The sequence below is a fragment of the Schistocerca piceifrons genome, chromosome 1 (genome assembly GCF_021461385.2).
Source record: "Schistocerca piceifrons isolate TAMUIC-IGC-003096 chromosome 1, iqSchPice1.1, whole genome shotgun sequence".
Lineage (NCBI taxonomy): Eukaryota > Metazoa > Arthropoda > Insecta > Orthoptera > Acrididae > Schistocerca > Schistocerca piceifrons.
Window position 1 is genome coordinate 455,935,613 of NC_060138.1, and position 23,951 is coordinate 455,959,563.

The window sequence follows — 23,951 nt, forward strand, 5'->3', positions numbered from 1 at the left end:
ATTAAAGAGCTTTCAGAGTCAGCTGATTTTTCTTCTGGCAGATGGGTTGAACAGGAAGGAAGAGGAATGAAGGTAAAGGTGTGCCAAGGTTCAGGAAATGGGGAGAGTTACAGGAAGTTGCCCAGCAGCCCCCCACCCCCCATTTGCTAAACCTTGCCAGTTTCTTTCTTTCAGCCTTCCTCCCCCCGCTTCAACCCTTCTATCAGAAGAAAGAGCCCCTGGCTCTGAAAGCTTGCAAATATCCTTAACTTTCATATACATATTCTCCTGCCACGACTTGGCGAGTGAACTATTTATCCATACAATTACATCATATTGTCAAAAATTGACTATTTATGTTGACATATTAACCCTGCATAATTAATTACACCAATTTTTACACACACACACACACACACACACACACACACACACGCACACACAGGAACGGTACATTTCAGCTTCAGGTGACGGGTTTTAAAATTTGGTAACTCAAAAATTGAACACTATGTTCACTTAAGACAATTAATTAGTTTCATTTTTTGTGATCCCTGTTGTTGTTGTTGTTGTTGTCTTCAGTCCAAAGACTGGTTTGATGCAGCTCTCCATGCTAATCAAATTCCCTCAGCAACACCTGATTTAATCTAACTACATTCCATTATCCCCGTTTTGCTATTATTGATGTTCATCTTATATCCACCTTTCAAGACATTGTCAATTCCGTTCAACTGTTCTTAAAAGTCCTTTGCTGCCTCTAATAAAATTACAATGTCACTGGCAAACCTCAATGTTTTTTTTATTTGTTCTTTGGTTTTCTTTAGTGCTTGTTCAATGTACAGATTAAGTAACACCGGGGATAGGCTAAAACCCTGTCTCACTCCCTTCTCAATCATTGCTTCCGTGCTTGTTCAATGTACAGATTAAGTAACACCGGGGATAGGCTAAAACCCTGTCTCACTCCCTTCTCAATCATTGCTTCCTATTCGTGCTCCTCGACTCTTGTAACTGGCATCTGGTCTCTCTACAAATTGGCTATAGCCTCTCACTCCCTGTATTTTATCCCTGCCACCTTCAGAATTTGAAAGACAGTATTCCAGTAAGCACTGTCAAAAGCTTTCTCTAAGTCTACAAATGCTATAAACGTAGGTTTGCTAAATCTAGCTTCTAAGGTAAGTCATGGGGACAGTATTGCCCCGCATGTTCCAACATTTTTACGGAATCCAAACTGATCTTCCCCATGGCCAGCTTATACCAGTTTTCCCATTCATCTGTAAAGAATTCGTGTTAGTATTTTGCAGCTGTGACTTATTAAAATGATAGTTCAGTAATTTTCAAACCTGCCAACAACTGCTTTCTTAGGAATTGGAATTCTTATATTCTTCTTGAAGTCCGAGAGTATTTCGCCTGTCTCATAGATCTTGCCCACCAGATGGCTGGCTCTCCCAAGGCTATCAGTAGTTCTAACGGAATGTTGTCTAATCCCAAGGCCTTGTTTCTACTTAGGTCTTTCAGGGGTCTGTCCAATTCTTCACACCATATCATATCTCCCATCTCATTTTCATCTATGTCCTCTTCAATTTTCATAATATTGTTTTCAAGTGCATCGCCCTTGTATAGACCCTCTACATACTCATTCCACCTTTTGGTTTTCCCTTTTTTGCTTGAGACTGAGTTCACCATCTGAGCTCTTTGGTATTCACACAGGTAGTTCTCTTATTTTTCTGTAGGCAGCATCTATCTTACCCCTAGTGATAAATGTTTCTACATCCTTATATTTGTCCTCTAGCCATTCCCACTTAGCCATTTTGCACTTGCTGTCAATCTCATTTTTTAGATGCTTTTATTCCTTTTCGCCTGCTTCATTTACTGCATTTTTATATTTTCTACTTTCATCAATTAAATTCAATATCTCTTCTGTTACCCAAGGATTTCTACTAGCCCTCATCTTTTTACCTACTTGTTTTCTCTGCTGCGTTCACTATTTCATCTCTCAAAGCTACTCATTCTTCTACTGTATTACTTTCCCCTGTCCTTGTCAATCGTTCCCTAATGCTCCCTCTGAAACTCTCTACAACTTTTATTTCTTTCAGTTTATCCAGGTCCCATCTCCACGAATTCCTACCTTTCCGCAGTTTCAATCTACAGTTCATAATCAGCAAATTGTGGTCAGAGTCCACATCTGCCCCAGGAAAAGTCTTACAATTTAAAACCTGGTTCCCAAATCTCTGTCTTACCATTACATAATCAATCCCAAACCTTCCAGTGTCTCCAGGTCTCTTCCACATATACATTTTTTCCTGATTCTTAAACCAAATGTTAGCGTTGATTACGTTATGTTCTGCGCAAAATTCTACCAGTTTCCTCTTTCATTCCTTACCACCAGTCCATATTCAGCTACTATTTTCCGTTCTATTCCTTTTCCTAACATCGAATTCCAGTCCCCCATGACTATTAAATTTTCATCTTCCGTAACTACATGAATCATTTCTTTTATCTCATAATGCATTTCTTTAATCTCTTCACCATCTGCGGAGCTTGTTGGCATATAAACTTGTACTACTGTAGTGGGTGTGGGTTTCATGCCTGTCTTGGCTACAATAATGTTTTCACTATGCTGTCCACAGTAGCTTATGCACTTTTTTTTTTCATTATTAAAGCTACTCTTGCATTACCCTTATTTGATTTTGTACTTATAATCCTGTATTCATCTGACCACAAATCCTGTTCCTCCTGGCACCGAACTTAACTAATTTCCAATATATCTAATTTTAAACTACCCATTTCACTTTTTAAATTTTCTAACCTACCTATCCGATTAAGGGCTCTCACATTCCAAGCTCCGATCCGTAAAATGCCAGTTTTGTTTCTCCTGATAATGACGTCCTCTTGAGTAGTTCCCACCCGGAGGCCCGTATGGGGGACTATTTTACCTCCAGAATATTTTACCCAAGAGGGCACCATCATCATTTAACCATACAGAAACGCTGCATATCCTCAGGAAAAATTATGGCTGTAATTTACCCTTGCTTTCAACCATTCTTAGTACCAGCACAGCAATGCTGTTTTGGTTGATGTTACGACAGTTCAGTCAATCATCCCGACTGTTGCCCCAGCAACTACTGTAAAGGCTGCTGCCCCTCTTCAGGAACCCCACATTTGTCTTGCCTCTTAACAGATTCCCCTCTGTTGTCATTGCACCTACAGTACAGCTATCTGCATCGCTGAGGTACACAATCCTCTCCACCAATAGCAAGGTCCAGGTTTCATGGGGTGGGGGAGTGGGCAGTCGTGATCCCTATGGGAGCTATATGGAAAGGCAGCTGCACATTCTTCACTTACAGTGGTTCTTGAAACTTTTTAAGCAGGCTTTTTTGGGACAGCTGATGTCTATCATCGAGAGAGTGTCAGTCCAGGCCTTTCTATTATACCCTCTCATAGATCACATGAAGCTGTGACCATTCATCCTGCCAGTCCCGCCCTATCATCCCTATCTGGTAAGGGCCCCACACACTTCAGCAATACTCTACAATTGATTGCTCATGAGTTTTTTTAATCACTCTCCTCTGAAGGCTTTTCATTTTCCCATCATTCTACCCATAAACTGAAGTCTGACCTCTGCTTTGCCGTCAACGGAGCCTATGTGATTATCCTACCTAATGTCCCCACAAATTGTTATACCTAAGGATTTGTATGAGTTGACTGATAAAGTGGTTTGGGTTTTTCATAATCTCCGAAATCTTAGCAACACAATTTTATCATCTTACAACAATGTAACATTATCGTTGTACTATAGCAAATGTTATTTCAGAATTTGATGTGTAACTACAATATTATGTAATTTTATGACATACAACTGCTGCCTGCACCAGTAGTGGAATAAAACAACTAGCTGCTGCTGTGGACGTGGATACCATGTTTCATTTATGAATTACTCACCAACCCTGAAGAATTGTATGCTTAACATATTTACAAAAACTGAACCTGCAATTCTATTCTTCCTATTTTACTATTAATTGTTTAAATTATTACTCTTCATTCCAGTAAGTGTAATAGGATACAAACATTTTTCAAGGTTTTTCTTTAGGAAAAACTGACAAGATAATCCAATAATTTTTGTCTGTAAACACAGTTCTGCTACAGCTTAAAAACCAAATGCTGAATTAACTGGATACACTGCTATCCTTAAAAATAGCTGTCTCTCTGCAAGGAATTTGAGAATAGCTATTGTCTGAAGAATTTTTACCTTTTATGTAAGCGGAAATCCCTTTCCAAGTTTTAAACATTTTGGAAAAATGACCAAGTAATAATGTTATTATACTGATAAATAGAGCACTAGTAAGCTTTCTCAACACAACTAGAACATTACATTTTTCTCATATAACATTTGCTAATGTTTTCTGATACACATCCATAAAAATGCATTCATTTTTGTACATACTCAACCTACCTTGGTAAATGTTGTTGATCCACTTGCCATTAATATCTGTCTGACTCTGTTATGGAAACGTTGCAACGATTCTTCATCAACTCTTAAAAAGCACTGAGCTGTTCTTTCCTTCGTTACTTCATTCTGTAGGTTCCACACACCATCCCGATGTGTAAATTCTTCGTGGGTTGTTCGGCACTATAATAAATAAATATTATCAATTCTCATTCTGACATCATTAGAAATGACTACTTTTATCAGTACACTATAGCACCACAAAATATTTATTTCTTTAAAATGACTTCTATTTGAGTTATAAAACAAAATTTTATCTCAGATATTGCTAAAATGAAATGGAAATAGAAATTTAAACATATATGAAGTCTACAGCCCAGAATTTCAGTTTCTATAGTATAGGCTGTTCCAGCTCAATTGCCCACTCACAGACAGCTGGTTGTCTACAGACAGAGGTGGACAAATAGCTGTTGTGCAGACAGGCACTCAGGTAGCCCGCTCTAGTGTATTTAATTGTAATGCACTGGTTGAGTGCACAGAGGTGTGTTTAGCACTTACATAAAACACATGAAACAGGGCCATCTGGTGATTAACTTATGAATCTATGCTAGTTGTGCCTGCCTGAGGGCAATCTGAGGGGCACCACAACCCTATGGGACTGCGTTAAAACAGGCTGTTCTACAGTCTCAAAACTTTTGAAATCTAACATTATCGTAACTGTGAATACAACAAAATGTTAATTATTTAAAATCACAACCACAAAACATACTCACCTTTGGCAAAATTCTGCATTCAAACCCACTCATGTTAAAAAGTAAATTTGGATTATCCTTAGAATAAACACTAACAAAGCTGTTCTCCCACTGAATTGTCGTCGTAGAACGTGGAAGACGATTCTTGATGTCCCAGAAAACAGCTCGGCCACTTAAACAACAAACAAAATGGCATAATAAATAAACAGAAGACATCAATAACAGTTAAATATTTTTACTATGTCATACTCACAGATTGACATCATGCTTCATAAGTCTCATTCTTGCATCACGGGGCCAACATTTCTTGTTATTGTATCCTACAATATTTTCGTTATTTGGATCTGGATGCTCTGTCAAATATCTCTGTATAAGATCTCTAGCTTCTTCAGCACTGAACCTGGAATTATATTTTTCACATTTTGAGACAAAAGAAAAAAATTAAAATTGCAATTTTCCTGTGCAATGAAAGAATGTCAACCGTACATTTTATTTATGAAAATGTTTACAACATAGTAAAGTACAATAGGCACTGGACACTGTAAGACCTATAAACATACATATTAAACAAATTCACTTTCTTCAGAACAGCTGTGATCCTCTCTCTAAGCTTGAGTGACCTGCCCGTCTTTCCTCCCAGAATACACAACATATACTTCTGAAAATTAGGATTACTTTAACTGTTCCTATCACCATCACTGCACTTTCAGAAAGTAAGAATTTGCCAAATTTGTTAAGAAAATTCAACACTCAATTACTGAAGTTATATTTATAAATTGGACTGGCTGACAATGTAGGTCCTGGTCTTTCGCTCCCATGCATTTGTTTGACTTGGGTGTGATCCCCCATGACTGACTGGTCCGACCGTCACACGTTTTTGTTACCATGATTATTTGGTGGCACATGAAGATGAAGCTTTAAGCTTTGCAACCAGTTATGGAATAAATTAAGAAAATTACTGCCAACTGAAGCAGATTTTTATTCTTTTAAGGTGTTCCTCAGTTGCGAATGTTCACATGATCAAATATTTTGTGTTGAACTTACAGTTTTACATTCAAGACTACTCTGGAAAGTAAAGTAACTAAGGAAATTTTAAGTAAACTGCTAGCACAGAATTCTAATTCTACAAGTTCATAACCCTACTCAGAATAAGGTAACAGCTTCTTCAAATACAAGGCTTTCTCCCCCATACTAATTTTCCAACAGCACATTTTTATACACTCCTGGAAATTGAAATAAGAACACCGTGAATTCATTGTCCCAGGAAGGGGAAACTTTATTGACACATTCCTGGGGTCAGATACATCACATGATCACACTGACAGAACCACAGGCACATAGACACAGGCAACAGAGCATGCACAATGTCGGCACTAGTACAGTGTATATCCACCTTTCGCAGCAATGCAGGCTGCTATTCTCCCATGGAGACGATCGTAGAGATGCTGGATGTAGTCCTGTGGAACGGCTTGCCATGCCATTTCCACCTGGCGCCTCAGTTGGACCAGCGTTCGTGCTGGACGTGCAGGCCGCGTGAGACGACGCTTCATCCAGTCCCAAACATGCTCAATGGGGGACAGATCCGGAGATCTTGCTGGCCAGGGTAGTTGACTTACACCTTCTAGAGCACGTTGGGTGGCACGGGATACATGCGGACGTGCATTGTCCTGTTGGAACAGCAAGTTCCCTTGCCGGTCTAGGAATGGTAGAACAATGGGTTCGATGACGGTTTGGATGTACCGTGCACTATTCAGTGTCCCCTCGACGATCACCAGTGGTGTACGGCCAGTGTAGGAGATCGCTCCCCACACCATGATGCCGGGTGTTGGCCCTGTGTGCCTCGGTCGTATGCAGTCCTGATTGTGGCGCTCACCTGCACGGCGCCAAACACGCATACGACCATCATTGGAACCAAGGCAGAAGCGACTCTCATCGCTGAAGACGACACGTCTCCATTCGTCCCTCCATTCACGCCTGTTGCGACACCACTGGAGGCGGGCTGCACGATGTTGGGGCGTGAGCGGAAGACGGCCTAACGGTGTGCGGGACCGTAGCTCAGCTTCATGGAGACGGTTGCAAATGGTCCTCGCCGATACCCCAGGAGCAACAGTGTCCCTAATTTGCTGGGAAGTGGCGGTGCGGTCCCCTACGGCACTGCGTAGGATCCTACGGTCTTGGCGTGCATCCGTGCGTCGCTGCGGTCCAGTCCCAGGTCGACGGGCACGTGCACCTTCCGCCGACCACTGGCGACAACATCGATGTACTGTGGAGACCTCACGCCCCACGTGTTGAGCAATTCGGCGGTATGTCCACCCGGCCTCCCGCATGCCCACTATACGCCCTCGCTCGAAGTCCGTCAACTGCACATACGGATCACGTCCACGCTGTCGCGGCATGCTACCAGTGTTAAAGACTGCGATGGAGCTCCGTATGCCACGGCAAACTGGCTGACACTGACGGCGGCGGTGCACAAATGCTGCGCAGCTAGCGCCATTCGACGACCAACACCGCGGTTCCTGGTGTGTCCGCTGTGCCGTGCGTGTGATCTTTGCTTGTACAGCCCTCTCGCAGTGTCCGGAGCAAGTATGGTGGGTCTGACACACCGGTGTCAATGTGTTCTTTTTTCCATTTCCAGGAGTGTATGAAGACACTTCTATATCTATTCCTATACCTATATCATATACTTAAATGCAACACCACAGTTTCATGTTTTAAATTTAATTCAAAATAAGAAGAAAACATTAGTACACAATATCATGGTCAGGAGAGAATTTTGTTAATACAAAACATCATAAGGAGAGAAAAACAGGAATGGGAGCACGCAAAGAGAAATATATATATAGCGCTGGCACGTCGATAGACACACAAACATACACACAAAATTCTAGCTTTCGCAACCAACGGTTGCTTATCAGGAAAGAGGGAAGGAGAGGGAAAGACGAAAGGATGTGGGTTTTAAGGGAGAGGGTAAGGAGTCATTCCAATCCCGGGAGCGGAAAGACTTACCTTAGGGGGGAAAAAAGGATGGGTATACACTCGCACACACACACACACACACACACACACACACACACACACACACACACACACACACACACATATCCATCCACACATATACAGACACAAGCAGACATGTTTCTGCTTGTGTCTGTGTACGTGTGGATGGATATGTGTGTGTGTGCGCGCGCGAGTGTATACCCGTCCTTTTTTCCCCCCCTAAGGTAAGTCTTTCCGCTCCCGGGATTGTAATGACTCCTTACCCTCTCCCTTAAAACCCACATCCTTTCGTCTTTCCCTCTCCTTCCCTCTCCCCTGACGAAGCAACCGTTGGTTGTGAAAGCTAGAATTTTGTGTGTATGTTTGTGTGACTATCGACGTGCCAGCGCTTTAGTTTGGTAAGTCACATCATCTTTGTTTTTAGATATATTATTCCCACGTGGAATGTTTCCCTCTATTATATTCATATCATTAATTTGAACCGAACAATTACGTTTGTTACTGTCACTGTTGCATTTCGAAATCTTTTCTGTTGTCTTATTTTCTCTTTCTGTTTTTGCCAGTAGTTTCACTTTGTATTCACCTTCTCCTTTTTACCGTAATTTACTATACAATTTTATCCCGCCTATATATACTCAATAATATGTCACCCACTTCCAAACAATAACTAAAAATTTTTTTTTTCCGCTTTCAACACTACCGCTGCTATAAAATCCACCGTTTCTAGTTCACGAACAGTTCCTTTCACCTATTAAACAACCATTTCGGATAGTTCTGATAACTTTCGCTTTATTTCCATTTCCGTTTCTCCCACATCACTGATAATTTTTAGCCGCTTCCCACAGGTTTTAACATCATTATTTCTTTGCCAGACAATTGTTAGCCTCATTTTCATAATCTGCCACCACAAAACCACTCCTTTTAATATATTTACACACAGTTTTTTCGAAATTTTCCCGAATTTCTCCATCCTTTAACGTGTTTTGGCGGCAACACAACCACCTAACCTTTGTGCACATCGTTGTCTACCAACCCAAGTTCACCACAGGATCAACATAGCCCAGCTTTAACCAACACTTTTTCGCCTTTTTTCACAACAGATCTCCAGTTACTTTCTAGTTCACCTTTATCTCTCCCCATATATTTTTATTTTCATTTTCGTTTCAGCCTCATGTTACACTTTCCACCTTCTAATACCATGTCACCCTCCAACACCCACACAAAGACCCCATTAAATTTTATTTACATTCCTTCCGCAAACATGCCTTCACCCTAGCCAGATTACGCTCGCATATTTTATTTTCTCAGGCTTGTCTGACATTTGGCATTACCCCCAAAGGCCTCACACTTAAAGTTCCCATCTCTGGCTGCAACCCTTCTTTCTATCAGTCCCTATACCAGTTCCAAACTGAACAATCCATTGCCCTCACCCACCTAATCCTTCACCTACACATCAACACAGCCAATGAACACACCCGTCAACTCCTATCCTTAATAAAAGTCCTCAATCTTTCCTCTCCCACATCCACACTGGCTGTTTAGAGCATCCTCCTACAGGCCAACCGCAAATTAGAACAGCATGCCACCCTTCACCTCAAAAAACTGTCCAATCTCCTGGTTTCCCACCTCCGGAAAGGCAACTCACTCACCCTTCACAACCTTTCCAGCAAACCTCAACCTCCTCTCATTGCACACAAACCCAGTCTCTCCCATCTACTCTATCTCTCACTTCCAGCTCCACTCCCTCCAAAACCTCAAAATTCCAATCAACACTATCTGGAACCACAACACCCTAATTCAGTAGTTAACTTTTCCTCCAAACCTCTCTCCCAATCCGAAACCTCTGTCCTACCCAAAGGCCTCACCTTCAGTCCACAAAATTCAAGCTTTCGCAACCAACGGTTGCTTCATCAGGAAAGAGGGAAGGAGAGGGAAAGACGAAAGGATGTGGGTTTTAAGGGAGAGGGTAAGGAGTCATCCCAATCCCGGGAGCGGAAAGACTTACCTTAGTGTGTGTGTGTGTGTGTGTGTGTGTGTGTGTGTGTGTGTGTGTGTGTGTGTGTGTGTGTGTGTGTGGACACGCACGCGCGAGAGCCTGAGGGAGGGAGGGAGGGCGTCAGGCATGTGCCTTAATTGTTCAAATTGTGACTCTCAGGGTTGGTGAACAATATAATGTCCCAAGTTTATGTAAAAAGTGAAGCTACAAAATCATCTCCATGTTAAATAGTTATTTATTTTTCTCCTACAGTAGTTTATCGACTCTCTTCGCATTCCTTTCTTTGATGGCATTTTTTGACAAAATATACAACTACAACAACGTGATTCCTTTCCTGTACCAATAACTTAAAGGTGGATGGAGGGACAAGGGATAGAAAACTCTAAAAATGTGTGGATCACTCTGTCAACAAATTACTTCTATAACATAATTGAATAGATGTAATATCTATTCACAAAGCAGCAACAGGAGAGCACCCATATAAAGGCACAAATGTGTAAGGTTTTGGAGGCAGTGGCTCCATCTTCTGGCAGAAGAGTTGAAGGGGAAGGAAGAGGTGTGAATAAAAAGGACTGATGAAGTATAGGAAATGAGGAGAGTTTGGGGAAGTCGCCCAGAACCAAGGGTCAGGGGAGTCTTACCCGATGTTCCCCCTCAGCCCTTCTACCGGAAGCAGGAGACACTGCTTGGAAGCTTGCAAATTTTTATACCTTTATAGTGAGTTCTCCAGCTGTTGCTTTGTGAGTAGATTTTTTATTTATCCAATTAAATTAAATTTTAAAAATTGATTATTTTCATTAAAAATTATCTCTGAAAGTAAAGTGGAAAGTACATTTCTCAAATTTACACAAAGCTAGATTCAATGAAGTTATCAGCTCAAACAGTCAGAATGAACTATCCACAAGTTACTAAAACAGGTGAATAAGAGCCAATTACAATATTTTCATCATTACCCAAACCAGTACCAATTTAATTAATTTAAGCTTCTGTAAACATCAAATCTTACCTGAAAAATATGTGAATCCTGTCAACATAACGGCAATACAGCCTGATAGGATGTGCACATTCTGTTGCAACATCCTGAAATGTGAGGAAATCATTTGGCATTTGTGGAGGTCCTGCCATCTCAGAAGCTCTCTGAAGCCCTAACACCAACAAGTCCAACACAAGCCCATAATATTGGACTATAAATGAAGCAAACTGAAGCCCTCTTATTATGCCATAACTGTTGGTATGATTCATATCCTAGAAAAATAATAGCAAAATATTAATGCTTCAATTGATTTTAATTTAATTAATACCACCTGACTTGGAAAGATTTATGTAGAGCTTGGAAACTGAAAAATCCTAGTTAATTAAGACTGAGTCACACATTACTGCCGAAAGTTTAATGTAGTCTACCACCCTCAAAGAGGACGTGGGTCACATCCCCCTCCCCCACCCCCAGCCCCCAGTTACACAGATGTACTGGGCAGTGGCGATCGAAACTTGGTATGCTAGTGCTTTAATGCGAAACCGATTAGTTACAATTTTTGCCACAGGGTGTGAATCAGGCACCATATACTGTTTGTATGATGGTACAACATTCACACTTTCATCTCACAAGCCACAACTTGAACAGCATGGCTATCGAGAATAGACACTGTGCACTGAGGTGAAAACTGTTTTATGTGAAAGGTACCAAATACAGTTATGCACTGAGAGAGTATTGCTGACTGAAAGGGCTGAGGGGTTGGCCAATGTCATTAAATGGTTTACAGAATACGATACTGAAATTTGAAAAGGATGGTGGGCTTAGGGTGGCACCTGCAAGAGGAAGGTGTCCTATCTCACGGGAAGTTATTGATGAGTTGCTATACCTGTAAATGACCATGCAGCACATAACCCAAGTAGTTTAAGTACCAGTGCTTGTGCAGTGTCATGAGAATTGTCTATCCCGTGATCAACAGTACAGAAAGTTCTGTGGTCTATTTTACACTGGTACCAGTACAAGATCTAGATTGTGCTGCAGCTGAAACCTCACAATTCACAGCAATGTTCTGAATTTGCTCCTTGGTTTCTGACAAAGACCAAAGTTGATGACACGGCCAGGCAATAGTCTACAGAGTGATGAGGTACATTTTACACTACAGAGTGCAGTGAATACACAGAACTGCCAAATTTGGGAACCTTGCACGATGCGCGAAGAGCCACTGCACTCTTTGTTTGGGACTGTGTGGTGTGGATTCACATGCCTCTTTATTCTTGGCCCATTCTTCTTTGAAGCAAATATACCCAGAAGGCCTGTCAACTGTACCGTCACATATGCACATTACTGACATTTCCCTGTCAAGTCCTGCTTTAGAAAAGCACAACTTTGTGAAAATCACTGTTTTCATGGAAGGTGGGGCAACATCTCGTGCCAATTGCTCAGTGTAAGATCTACTTAATGCAACCTTTCATGAATGCATTATCTCAAGAGGTTTTCCAGATGCACAGCCTGCAAGATCACCTGAATTGAATCCTCGAGACTTTTGGCTCTGAGGATATCTAAAAGAACATGCTTACCAAGGATATGTTTGGTCTCTACCTGATCTGAAGGCCAATAAACAGGAATACATTCCTCGGATACCATCAGAACTGATGCGAGCAACTGTTGATCGCATTGTTTTACGGATGCAGCATCTCGTCAATGTCTCCAGTGCTCAATTTTAACAAATTATGTAAGCAGAGGTTAATAATAAAACAAACATCATGGCATTCCCACTTGTTTTACCTTTTCTGCTGTTCCTAATTCATTATGTGTAGAAACATTTCTATACATCTTCCTTGCATTCACAGTGCCATATTTGCACCTGGTGGCCAAAATTTGAACTAATTTCTTCTGAGTAAATTTGTTCCACATTAATGCTTTAGTGGTAGCTGTAGCTTAATTACAACCACCCAGTACACATTACAAAGAGCGATTAATCAGAACAGTTTACAAATCAAACACACCTGCCACAGCAATGATAATTTTTTTTCCCAAAAATAAAAATAAATTTTTGATAGAGATTTAAAGTCTGTAGAGGAATTTCTATATATACTGTTAATAATGCCACAGGCATCATCACTGCTTGTTAAACTACATGAAGAACATAATAATTTTTAACACTGTTACTTGAAGTTATGAAAAATAAACTTATATGGTTGTATAGATTAACTATTGTATTTAAATACATTTTGTGTAACCAACCTTATAATTAATGACAACATTATTTTTTGCTGTCATGTAATCAGCAATATTGTGATCAACGATTAGTCTCAACAGCCTGTTAAGGAGTGTCAAATCTATTTTTTCATACATTTTTTCAAACTTTGATTCCAGTAGTACATTACATTCTCCTTCAGTGACATCCCAAACATCCTGCAGATTGTTGATTCCTGCAAGATACATATAATTAGTTTCATGGTCATATCTTAAAATCCAAACTCTATAACATAATAAAGAGATATCACCGGGTAAAATAACTACAATTACTAGAATGACTTTGTTCTGACAAAACAACTCATGTCAAACTTTCTTAATTAGGAAATAAATTTGAAGTATACTTAAATATATGGTATTCTTTGAGTTAGAAATAACAGAAGATAATGTGACAGAATCCTAACCATTCATTTGTATAAGAATCCAATACCAAATACAGTGAAACCCCACTTTTACACTTTTAAAGGGTTTACAAAAAATGGTGTAAAATGCAGGAAACAAAGTTTTAAGCATTTAAAGTTATGTAAAGGATAGATGTTTCTGGAAAGCCTGCAACTGACATTCATTACATAAATAATGAATGATTACACCAGTTATGTATTTTTTTCATGCTCAGCACTACATATTTCGAGAATTTATTCTTGTTGTCAACTGCAAATATTTATTTAAGTATTTTGTGTGGTACCTGCATGTGTATTGTTCAGCGTCTCTTGCACTGTAATCATCTTTTTGATGTTATCAGGTACTGTGCCTCATCAATTATATACAAAACAACACACACACACTATCACTCACAATGTTTGTGTGCAAAACATCGCAAAAATACTTGTGTGAACATTTGCACTTGACAATGAGAACAAACTTTCGGAACACATGTTGCTAAGTACGAATTAAAATACCTAACTGGTGCTGTATTTAAATCAAAGCCACTTGCAGCAAGGTAAGAAAATGTGTCAACTAGTGCTAAAAGTGACCAAACAATGAAACATATTAAATATGGTTCGAATAACGCTGATCAAGACAATCACAACAATTACGAAGCTGCGCAAGCATACTACAGACAGTTTGGAAATGGTTTTGATTGGTCATGATACTTTTATTCGAATGAACCTAGGTACTTCTATTAGCCACCACGCCAAGAAGCTCATGGTAGCGGCAGGAGATGAAGCACAAATTGTTCAGACTTTTACCAGTTTCCAGTTCAGATCTGATGAGAAGAGCATCCTGATGTCAAGAAATTTAACCATGTAAAGTTTTTAAACACTACTTAACGGCCAATGCCATACCATCGTAATTGAATGTGAATTACGTCAGTCCATTTCTTGATGAACATTTTTTCATAAAGCATAAATCACCAGAAAATTATAAATATGTTAACACAAAATTGGGTGTGAATTAACATCATGTACACAGGAAACTGGATGGGAATGATAAAAAAAAATGGCATAAACAGTGGGAAAGCATTAATTCTGGGAACGTAAAAGCGAGATTATACTGTGTACCTGGTGAAAACATAAAAACAAAAATTCTAGCAAACAGAAATTAAAATACTGATTCCACCAAAAACCTGCAAACATACCCTGGCACCACTTATAGACAAGGAGGGGTGGTGGCTCAGTGTCTGATGGCTTCACCCACGGTGGGAATAATCTTCTCTTATCAGCTTCATACCAGAGGTACTGGTCTAGGTAAGCATCAGTTATTTTCTCTAAGGGTTCCACATCATAAACAGGTACCAAGTGACTGTAGAGATCCATGAATTCTATGCCAACCTGGAACAAAAATATTTTACTTAAGGCACTATCTGTGTTTATTTCTGCCACAAATACTTTACTATTTAAACCAATTTCTTAGAATATAATTTAATAACTCATTCTTTATTTTGTACAGGTAAGATCCTTATTTCCAAGACCACGAAGCACTTGCCAGATGTTCCTGAAATTTATATGAAGCATGTAATGCAAGTAATAACGTCACTACAAGCAGGTTTTAGTTCCTCTCCGGACAAAGTCTGCAAATTACGAGGTGGTATACAGAAGCTCCTAAAGTTCGAATGTTGCACTCAAATTGTTGTGAATACACTGAAAAAGTGATAGGTGTCTTCCAACACAAGAGCTCTGAAACAATGTCACAAGTGTCTGAGCTGAATGATTTGGTTAGTTGCTGGTGAGTATATTTCCAATGTTGCATTTCCACAAGTTTGCAACAGCTGACCTAAAATCTCCGCATAAAGTTGTTTCAAGCTTGTGAAAAATCGCTACAGAAACATATTTAATGTTAAAGCAAGTTTTGGAAACAATGCTTTAAGCAAAAGATTTACAGCTAGGAAATATGTTTCAAAATTGCATGAACATTGACTAATAATGAAGGCAGTTCTGGCTGGCTATGAATGGTACCACACAAGAGTATGTTCGGAAAGTGAATGATCTGACTCTGAAAGATCGACCAGACATCACCTTGTGCATACAGTGTGGTACATGTAAACATATTCTATCAGAAGAATTGAAAATGAGAAGGACTACACTAAAGTTTGTGCCCAGATTGTTTCATAATGATCAGAAACAACACTGGGTTTATGTCTGCAGGGAAATTAAACAACTGCTCGGGTTTATGGCTATGATGCAGAAACTAAGCAACAATCGTCATAACAGAACAGTCTTCCCTCCACCTTGCCCAAAACTTACTAAATAAGCTTTGTTAATCAACTGGTCAAGTGTCATATTAGACATGAAAGTTCAGAGCATTCATTTTTGCTATTTAATGTCTCACATAGGGTAATACTCTTGCACATGAAACAGAGTTAGGATTTTTATCTTGACAAAATAGGTTGTAGGTCACAATGAAAAGAAAGTATAATGCTTCCAGTGCGAATTCGTCTAATACAACACTGATACCCAAGCCAATCTTCAAATTTACAGTTTACTTCACCTTGCAAAGTCTTCCATTCACTGTACTTTTACTTTATATTCCAATTGTGATAATTTTGTTCTCTTATTTTTGGAAAAACCTAAGTCTTCTAATACTCACTGACCTCTACAGCATGGGTACTAATTTCAGGTAATTAATACATATAGTGTTGTATTTTAAATTTTTCTTCAATTAGCTGACTTGTGCTATCACTTTCTCTACATATGTCATTGGACAAATGCTAATTCTTTTCTCTGTAACTTCATTACATCTGCCCTATTCCCTTTCTTACACATGACCATTCAGTCTTTTACACTCAAACTCAACTTCCAAATATTCACATTCCTTCTCACGGCAGTCTACAAAGATTTTCTGCAACTTTGTATTTATGCAGGAGTGACCTAGTTAACTCACAGTCTTATCCTATCAGATTCTGTTCATTTTCTAGGCAATAACTTAGAAATTAGTCAACATTAACAAAACAACTACTATTAATGTGCTTCCAAATTATCAAAAAACAGATAGCTGTTCATCCCTCTGATAAAGTAGGAAATCAATGTCTCACCTCTTTAAAAGCCCTCTGTGTTAACAAGTGTCGTTTTATTCTAGACAGTGCCTCATGGGGATTGTCATATGCTTGTTCAATCAAACCGAGTTCCTCACGTTGGCTCTGATTCAAGCGAGACTTCACACTGAAACAAACAAAAATAAATAAATACTGCCTTGCCATGGATTAAGATTTGATTACAAATACTTAGCTACATAGACTTCTTGTGTAGAAATAGCACAATACAAACTGGCATAACATTCTTTGAGAGCCTTAATTATGAGTAACATAACATGGTACTTTGCCTATCCTGATATGCGTTACGGCTTCCCCCACTCCTCCAGTAGAAATGTTGTATAACGAAAATGTTTATCACAGCAAGTTGCATGTGATGTCACTAAGAGCACTTTTCAACTAAGGTCTGTATGGAACTAAAAGGTGTTAGGAGCACTCAGTTAATGTATGTTTTGTGTCCTTTGTCTAAATGAGAAATGTTGTTGCTGTGGTCTTAAGTCCTGAGACTGATTTGATGCAGCTCTCCATGCTACTCTATCCTGTGCAAGTTTCTTCATCTCCCAGTACTTACTGCAACCTACATCCTTCAGAATCTGCTTGGTGTATTCATCTCTTGGTCTCCCTCTACGATTTTTACCCTCCAATGCTAAATTTGTGATCCCTTGATGCCTCAGAACATGTCCTATCAACCAGTCCCTTCTTCTTGTCAAGTTTTGCCACAAACTCCTCTTCTCCCCAATTCTATTCAATACCTCCTCATTAGTTATGTGATCTACCCATCTAATCTTCAGCATTCTTCTGTAACACCACATTTTGAAAGCTTCTATTCTCTTCTTGTCCAAACTATTTATCGTCCATGTTTAACTTCCATACATGGCTACACTCCATACAAATACTTTTAGAAATGACTTCCTAACACATCTATACTCTATGTTAACAAATTTCTCTTCTTCAGAAATTCCTTCCTCGCCATTGCCAGTCTACATTTTACATCCTCTCTGCTTCGACCATCATCAGTTATTTTGCTCCCCAAATAGCAAAACTCCTTTACTACTTTAAGTGTCTCATTTCCTAATCTAATTCCCTCAGCTTCACATGACTTAATTAGACTACATTCGATTATCCCGTTTTGCTTTTGTTGATGTTCATCTTATATCCTCCTTTTTATGCTCCAAGTAGACAGTGTCTGGTGTGTGTGACTCCTATGTTGTGAAAAACTTGAAAGTGAGTTTTTGCTTCACCATACCCAGCCCTTCGGTCTTACTGCCCAAGTGTTGCTGCTACTCCAGAGAATAGGACATGCCATGCACGCAATATCCTCCTTTCAAGACACTGTCCATTCCGTTCAACTGCTCTTCCAAGTCCTTTGCTGTCTCTGACAGAATTACAATGTCATCGGCGAACCTCAAAGTTTTTATTTCTTCTCCGTGGATTTTAATACCTACTCTGAATTTTTCTTTTGTTTCCTTTATTGTTTGCTCAATATACATATTGAATAACATCAGAGAGAGGCTACAACCCTGTCTCACTGCCTTCCCAACCACTGCTTCCTTTTCATATCCCTCGTCTCATAACTGCAATCTGGTTTCTGTACAAATTGTAAATAGCCTTTTGCTCCCTGTATTTTACCCCTGCCACCTTTAGAATTTGAAAGAGTATTCCCGTAAACATTGTCAAAAGCTTTCTCTAAGTCTACAAATGCTAGAAACGTAGGTTTGACTTTCCTTAATCTTTCTTCTAAGGTAAGTCGTAAGGTCAGTATTGCCTCACGTGTTCCAATATTTCTACGGAATCCAAAATGATCTAACCCGAGGTCAGCTTCTACCAGTTTTTCCATTCGTCTGTAAAGAATTCGCGTTAGTATTTTGCAGCTGTGACTTATTAAACTGACAGTTCGGTTATTTTCACATCTGTCAACACCTGCTCGCTTTGTGATATAGGTTATAAAAAAAAACCATGATTTACTGTTATGTGACATGTGGATGTGTTGCAGTTATCAGCTTTTCGTCAACTAGAGTGTAAATAAAAATGAATAAAGAAATCACTATATCAAAAGTAGTGTGTATGTTGCAGGTCTTTGTCTATATCATATATAATGTTGCTGTTAATAATAAATGAATAGAAAAATATGAGAAATTGCTGTATTTTCAGTGATTGAGTGTTTCCTGTACTGCATCACTTTATTCACACGCACAAAATTCATGTCTCCTTAGAGTAATGGATGAGAGTACTTACAGATCATGATCATAATCATAATAGTGTACTAATTTTTTTGTGAGGAAACTATTGGTTTCTCCACTTCTCACAAGAGGTTGTTACATTCACCTTCTTTTGCCTTTATTCCATATCTACAGGAGATTAGCATGGCTTTGTTAATTTTAGAGAGAGACCGCATGCTCTTCCCGGTGACAGAATTTGTATATCCCAACTGTCTGTGTGTAGTGTTATCTATGTGAAAGTGTATGAACATTTTTTAAATGTTTGCAAATCATGTAACTGAGGACGAGTGTCAGTAACGGTCCAGTATTCACTTAGTCAGATGTAGGAAACTGCTTAAAACTATATCCAGTCTGGCCAGCACAATACCCTTGTCAATAGGCCGGTTGGATTCAAATTGGGGCCAATACACCTGCTCAAATCCTGGGAGTGCTAAAGCATGTGGTTATTCAGGTGGGTAAGAAGTTGTTATGTGTATAATATAAGATACCTACAAGGAATCGTGTAGCCAGTCACGTCTGAATATTTTCTTCACCTTGTCCCATAAATTCTCAATTGGAAGGCAGATGCCTCTGCAGGTCAAGAGAACAGTTCTATTTCAACTTGCACAGAAAAACAGGCTCCAACTCGTTTGCTGATGAGAATGAAAAGTACTCACACTGAAATTTGTTCACACGCATCAGATTGTATAACAAACTGCTTCTGGACGTGAGTATACAGTCACAATACAATGAAGTGTGCCATGTCCCTCCTGTATATTCACCCGCATCATGAGACAGGCAAGCGAACAACTTTTGATTGAGTTGGGTCAAACAAGAGGAACTGCATGGCAATCAAATACAAATAAACCCTTAAATTCTTCAATTAACAAAGATTCTTCCTTCTCTGATGAAACACTACAAAATACTACTGGTTTGCTATTTTTCTCATAATTGTTTAATGTATTTTGGTGTTGTTCAATGAAGCAAAATAGTGCTAGTATATGCTCTGTGCTCAATGCAAGACCCACAATGTTATCCCTGTGCAGCAACTTTTATTAACTTTAGTAGGTGTAAAATGTGACTCTGCTATGTCCACATACAACACAAAGTTGACAAAAGGGACCAATACATTCACATAGAAATTCGGAATATAAGAAACACATAAACATTACAGGTTTTTAAGATTTACGCACAGGCCCCAAAACGTCATTCTGAAAATTCAAAAATAAACTGAGTTGCTATGAATGGGCTGTACACCCTGCGGACTGGCAACCTTTCCCACACCAATGATATCCCAAGTAACCTAATCTTGAAGAGGTTACACTGGCAGATGACATGAGCTCAATCACGCAATCTGCCTAGGCCAGCAGGCAGGAGTGCAATTGCTGCTAGAGGTCAATGGTCTCGCAGACCTGTCTGCCGCCAAGGGGTCACGTGATCGCCAAAAATTCCTCTAGTACCTCTACATGGGCTGGGTATTAAGGCACAAAGCCACTCTGAGGAACATTCTATCAAGCTATGGGTCAGGTGCCAACTGCCTCTGCTGTTTCATAAGCTGAGTCTCAATCAGAACCTTTACTTCATATGATGCTGTGGCACATCAACACTGCTGATCATCAGAACCCTCAGCACTTGCTTTCACTATCACTGGGAACTGGCCTCCAAATTGAAGATGTCTAGGAGCATGGTACTACCCATCACCTTCACTACGCTTTTTTGTTCTCCTTCCAAGTGAACATTAACTTCGACTGTTTCAGAAGTACGACCCTCAACCTACATTGGACTTAAAAATTCAGTGCTAATCACAAATTTGTAATGGTTAACTTTTCTCCAAAATAGGAGGCTTTTGGTATTTGTACTTTTCAATAAAACTGTTATACATTGTTTACCTTGGCTGTGTTCTCATTGTGTCTCAACCACCACAAGCCTTAGCAAGTGGTGACAAGAAACTTTTCTATGAACCAAAACTTTCGTGCATTTTATGCTCCAAGTAGACAGTGTCTGGTGTGTGTGACTCCTATGTTGTGAAAAACTTGAAAGTGAGTTTTTGCTTCACCATACCCAGCCCTTCGGTCTTACTGCCCAAGTGTTGCTGCTACTCCAGAGAATAGGACATGCCATGCACGCAATAGCAGACAAGATGGGGGCAATCACCATATCCAACCTGGAGCTGTCGAACCGGCTGTCCCACATCAACTCACAGGTTAAAGGATTTAGGCATGCGTTTGACTGGAAGACCAAGCCCTGGGTGAACTACATGGCCAAACTGGGACAACACTTCCCAGCCAACAAATGATATGCAGCAGCAAGTGTTCTTCCTTGCGTATGAAGGCTTGAAATTTTACCATTTACTACAGCAGCTTAATCCTGAAGTGGAGCATAATGCCCTCACATACGATCGCTTAAAGACTTGTTTACTAGCATATTTTGACTCACAAGTACAAATTGCAGTGACCTGCCATAAATTACTTATTTGGCACAAGCTTAGAGGACACACTTACAGAGTATGAATAGCCAAACTGTAGTGTTTCAGTGAACAGTCAAGAATTGCAATGTTCCATTGTATTAATCTCAACATAAACAGTCCTCCACAACTTCCCTTGTCACGAGACATGATTCTTGTACTTTCACCAGACTAAGGACTTCATACTGATCTGAAATAAAAGGACCATGCATTAGAGTGCTACCTCCCCATGACTAGGTATTTCGAACAGGCATCATTACACAACCCTTGCAGCCTGCCCTACTCGTTCACCACAAACACAACTGTTGTCTGCACTACATTCTGCTTTCTGTGGCTGGCAAGCCCTCTGTGCGCCACCTGCAGCAGTTAATCTCATGCAGCAGCTGTTTTATCATCCACTCACAGCAACAGTGTTGTTGTCGCCACGTTAAATATTCTTCCTGCAGCAAGACAGGACACAATGCGGAAGTTTGCCAATCTTCCCTCAAAATGAATGTAGATTAGGCCTGCATCGACCCTCCTTCTAGGGAGTTGAGGATGTGCGCGATGCCTGTGGCCAGAACATTTTACATGTTCACACTATGTTTCCCATATGTGGTCAACTTTTTACCCTTACTGTCAACTCCATACCAGTGGATTTCCAGACCAATATGAGTTCTTCCAAGCCTATAGTAATTTCGGAGACTTGTCATCATTCAGACTCACTCAGCTACAAGAATTCTCCAGAATGATACTATGGAAGTGAGAGGACAATTCACAACTCGCATTCAGTATTGTTACACTGTCTTCATGGCATGCATCTGTCAAAATTTGTAAGGAGAAAACCGTTGCACCCATATCGTGATCCCATGGGCCTTGTGGCACCACATTCTGACCCTCCTACATTAGTGCCACTGGGGAGTTGTGCTCACGAAGAGGCTGACACGTCAACTCATGTGTTGGCAAGTCATCATCAATGCAAATATTGCCAACATGGCGGTGCCTTGCTAAACCTACCAAAGCAAACAGGCAGCACCCGTTCACAGATACTTTGTTTGGCCAGATGCCTCAGCCAGCTGGGGTCACCTCTTCCAAAGGCAGCCAACGAAGAAGGTTCAGGGTTCTCAAATATCAACAAGTACTATACTACCTCATCCTTTGATGGGAGGAGGGATGCTGTGTAGGGACTGTATGCCCTACAAACTGGCAACCCTTCTCACAGTATTGGTATAGCAAGTGGTCCAACCTTCAGGGGTTACATCTGCAGACAACAGAGTTCAACCATGCACATTACTTAGGCCAGCAGGTAGCATTGTGAGTGCCAGCCATAAGTCACTGACTTCATAGACCTGTTTGCCTCCACAGGCCATGCAATTGCAAATAGTTCCTTTAGTATCTCTACCCGGCCTGGGCATTTAGTGCATCACAAAACTGCTCCAAGGCACATTCAGAAAAGTTCTGGGCCAGGCGCCTACTACACCTGCAGTTCCACAATCAGAGCCTCAATCGAAACCTTCATTAAGTACAATGCCACACCACCACTGACTGAAGAGTCGCCAGTTCCTGCCTTCACTATTGCTAGGACTTGGCCTCTGCATCAGAGATGTCAAAAACTTGCTATCGCCCACAGACCTTCAGTATATAGCATGCTGTGTTTGTTGAGAAATGAGTGAGCTGTGGCGGCAAGCCAGTAGGCTCTGGTGAAATGCTGTTAACAGTTACAAATCACTTTGAGTCACTTCAATACATGAGGTAGTGAGGCAGCCATGCTTTTCCCCTTTGTTCCCGGCTGGTGCTGATAAACAGGCACCAGCTTACACTTGCAGCAGTTGAGCTGGTGCCCAGTATTTCTGAGGCCAGCAGCCTTTGGATGCCACAGCCCCTAACATCAGCAGAGCTATGTGCTGTTCTGGGACAGCATTCCACTCAGAGAATGGTTCCTCGACTATGCACGAGGCCACGGTATTGGCGTGTGGAGTCTGATGTGTGCTGGGTTCCACCTACTGCCCTCAGATAGGGGTCAGAGGACAGCTGGCGCTGTGGCGTCTTGTCCCACCAGGAACTCAGCACTGATGGTAGCAGGCACAGACAGCAGGCCAGCAGAGCAGTGGCACCAATTCCCTTGAAGAACTTAGGGCCAGTTTCAAGCCCACAGCTACTGCTGGGTGATCACAGTCATCCTGCTGTCTGGTGTAGCTCTGGTGTCCTGACACTACTCATTTCCAGCAATGAGAAGTCATCCCTGCCTTAAAATCCACTCATTTATATCCTCCGGTGCCCACTTGCTTCGCTAAAGCCTGATGCCTAGTCACGTAGCCACAACATGAGACTTGGCTTGGTGTGGTGAAATCGCCCCACTTGCTACACGGTTACCACTGTGCGCTGCTGTTTACTGCTACGCTCTGTTATCCTTGCTCCGCAATAAATTGCTATGTCTGTTATTGGGTCCA

General features: G+C 40.5%; 1 protein-coding gene across 2 annotated transcripts in view; it reads right to left on the minus strand.

Annotated features, from left to right (window-relative positions):
• Positions 1-23,951, minus strand: part of LOC124792596 (pre-mRNA-processing-splicing factor 8) — a 103,646-nt gene that overhangs the window by 32,033 nt on the left and 47,662 nt on the right. For both annotated transcript variants that reach the window (XR_007016577.1, XM_047257953.1), the window contains exons 17-23: positions 16,864-16,990; positions 14,971-15,163; positions 13,380-13,567; positions 11,172-11,410; positions 5,426-5,572; positions 5,194-5,344; positions 4,427-4,603 (exon numbers count right to left, since the gene is read on the minus strand). Coding sequence is in view for 1 of the 2 variants with exons in the window: in XM_047257953.1 (XP_047113909.1) it covers positions 4,427-4,603; positions 5,194-5,344; positions 5,426-5,572; positions 11,172-11,410; positions 13,380-13,567; positions 14,971-15,163; positions 16,864-16,990 (1,222 nt within the window). In the remaining variant the exon portion in view is untranslated. The remainder of the gene's footprint in view (positions 1-4,426; positions 4,604-5,193; positions 5,345-5,425; positions 5,573-11,171; positions 11,411-13,379; positions 13,568-14,970; positions 15,164-16,863; positions 16,991-23,951) is intronic.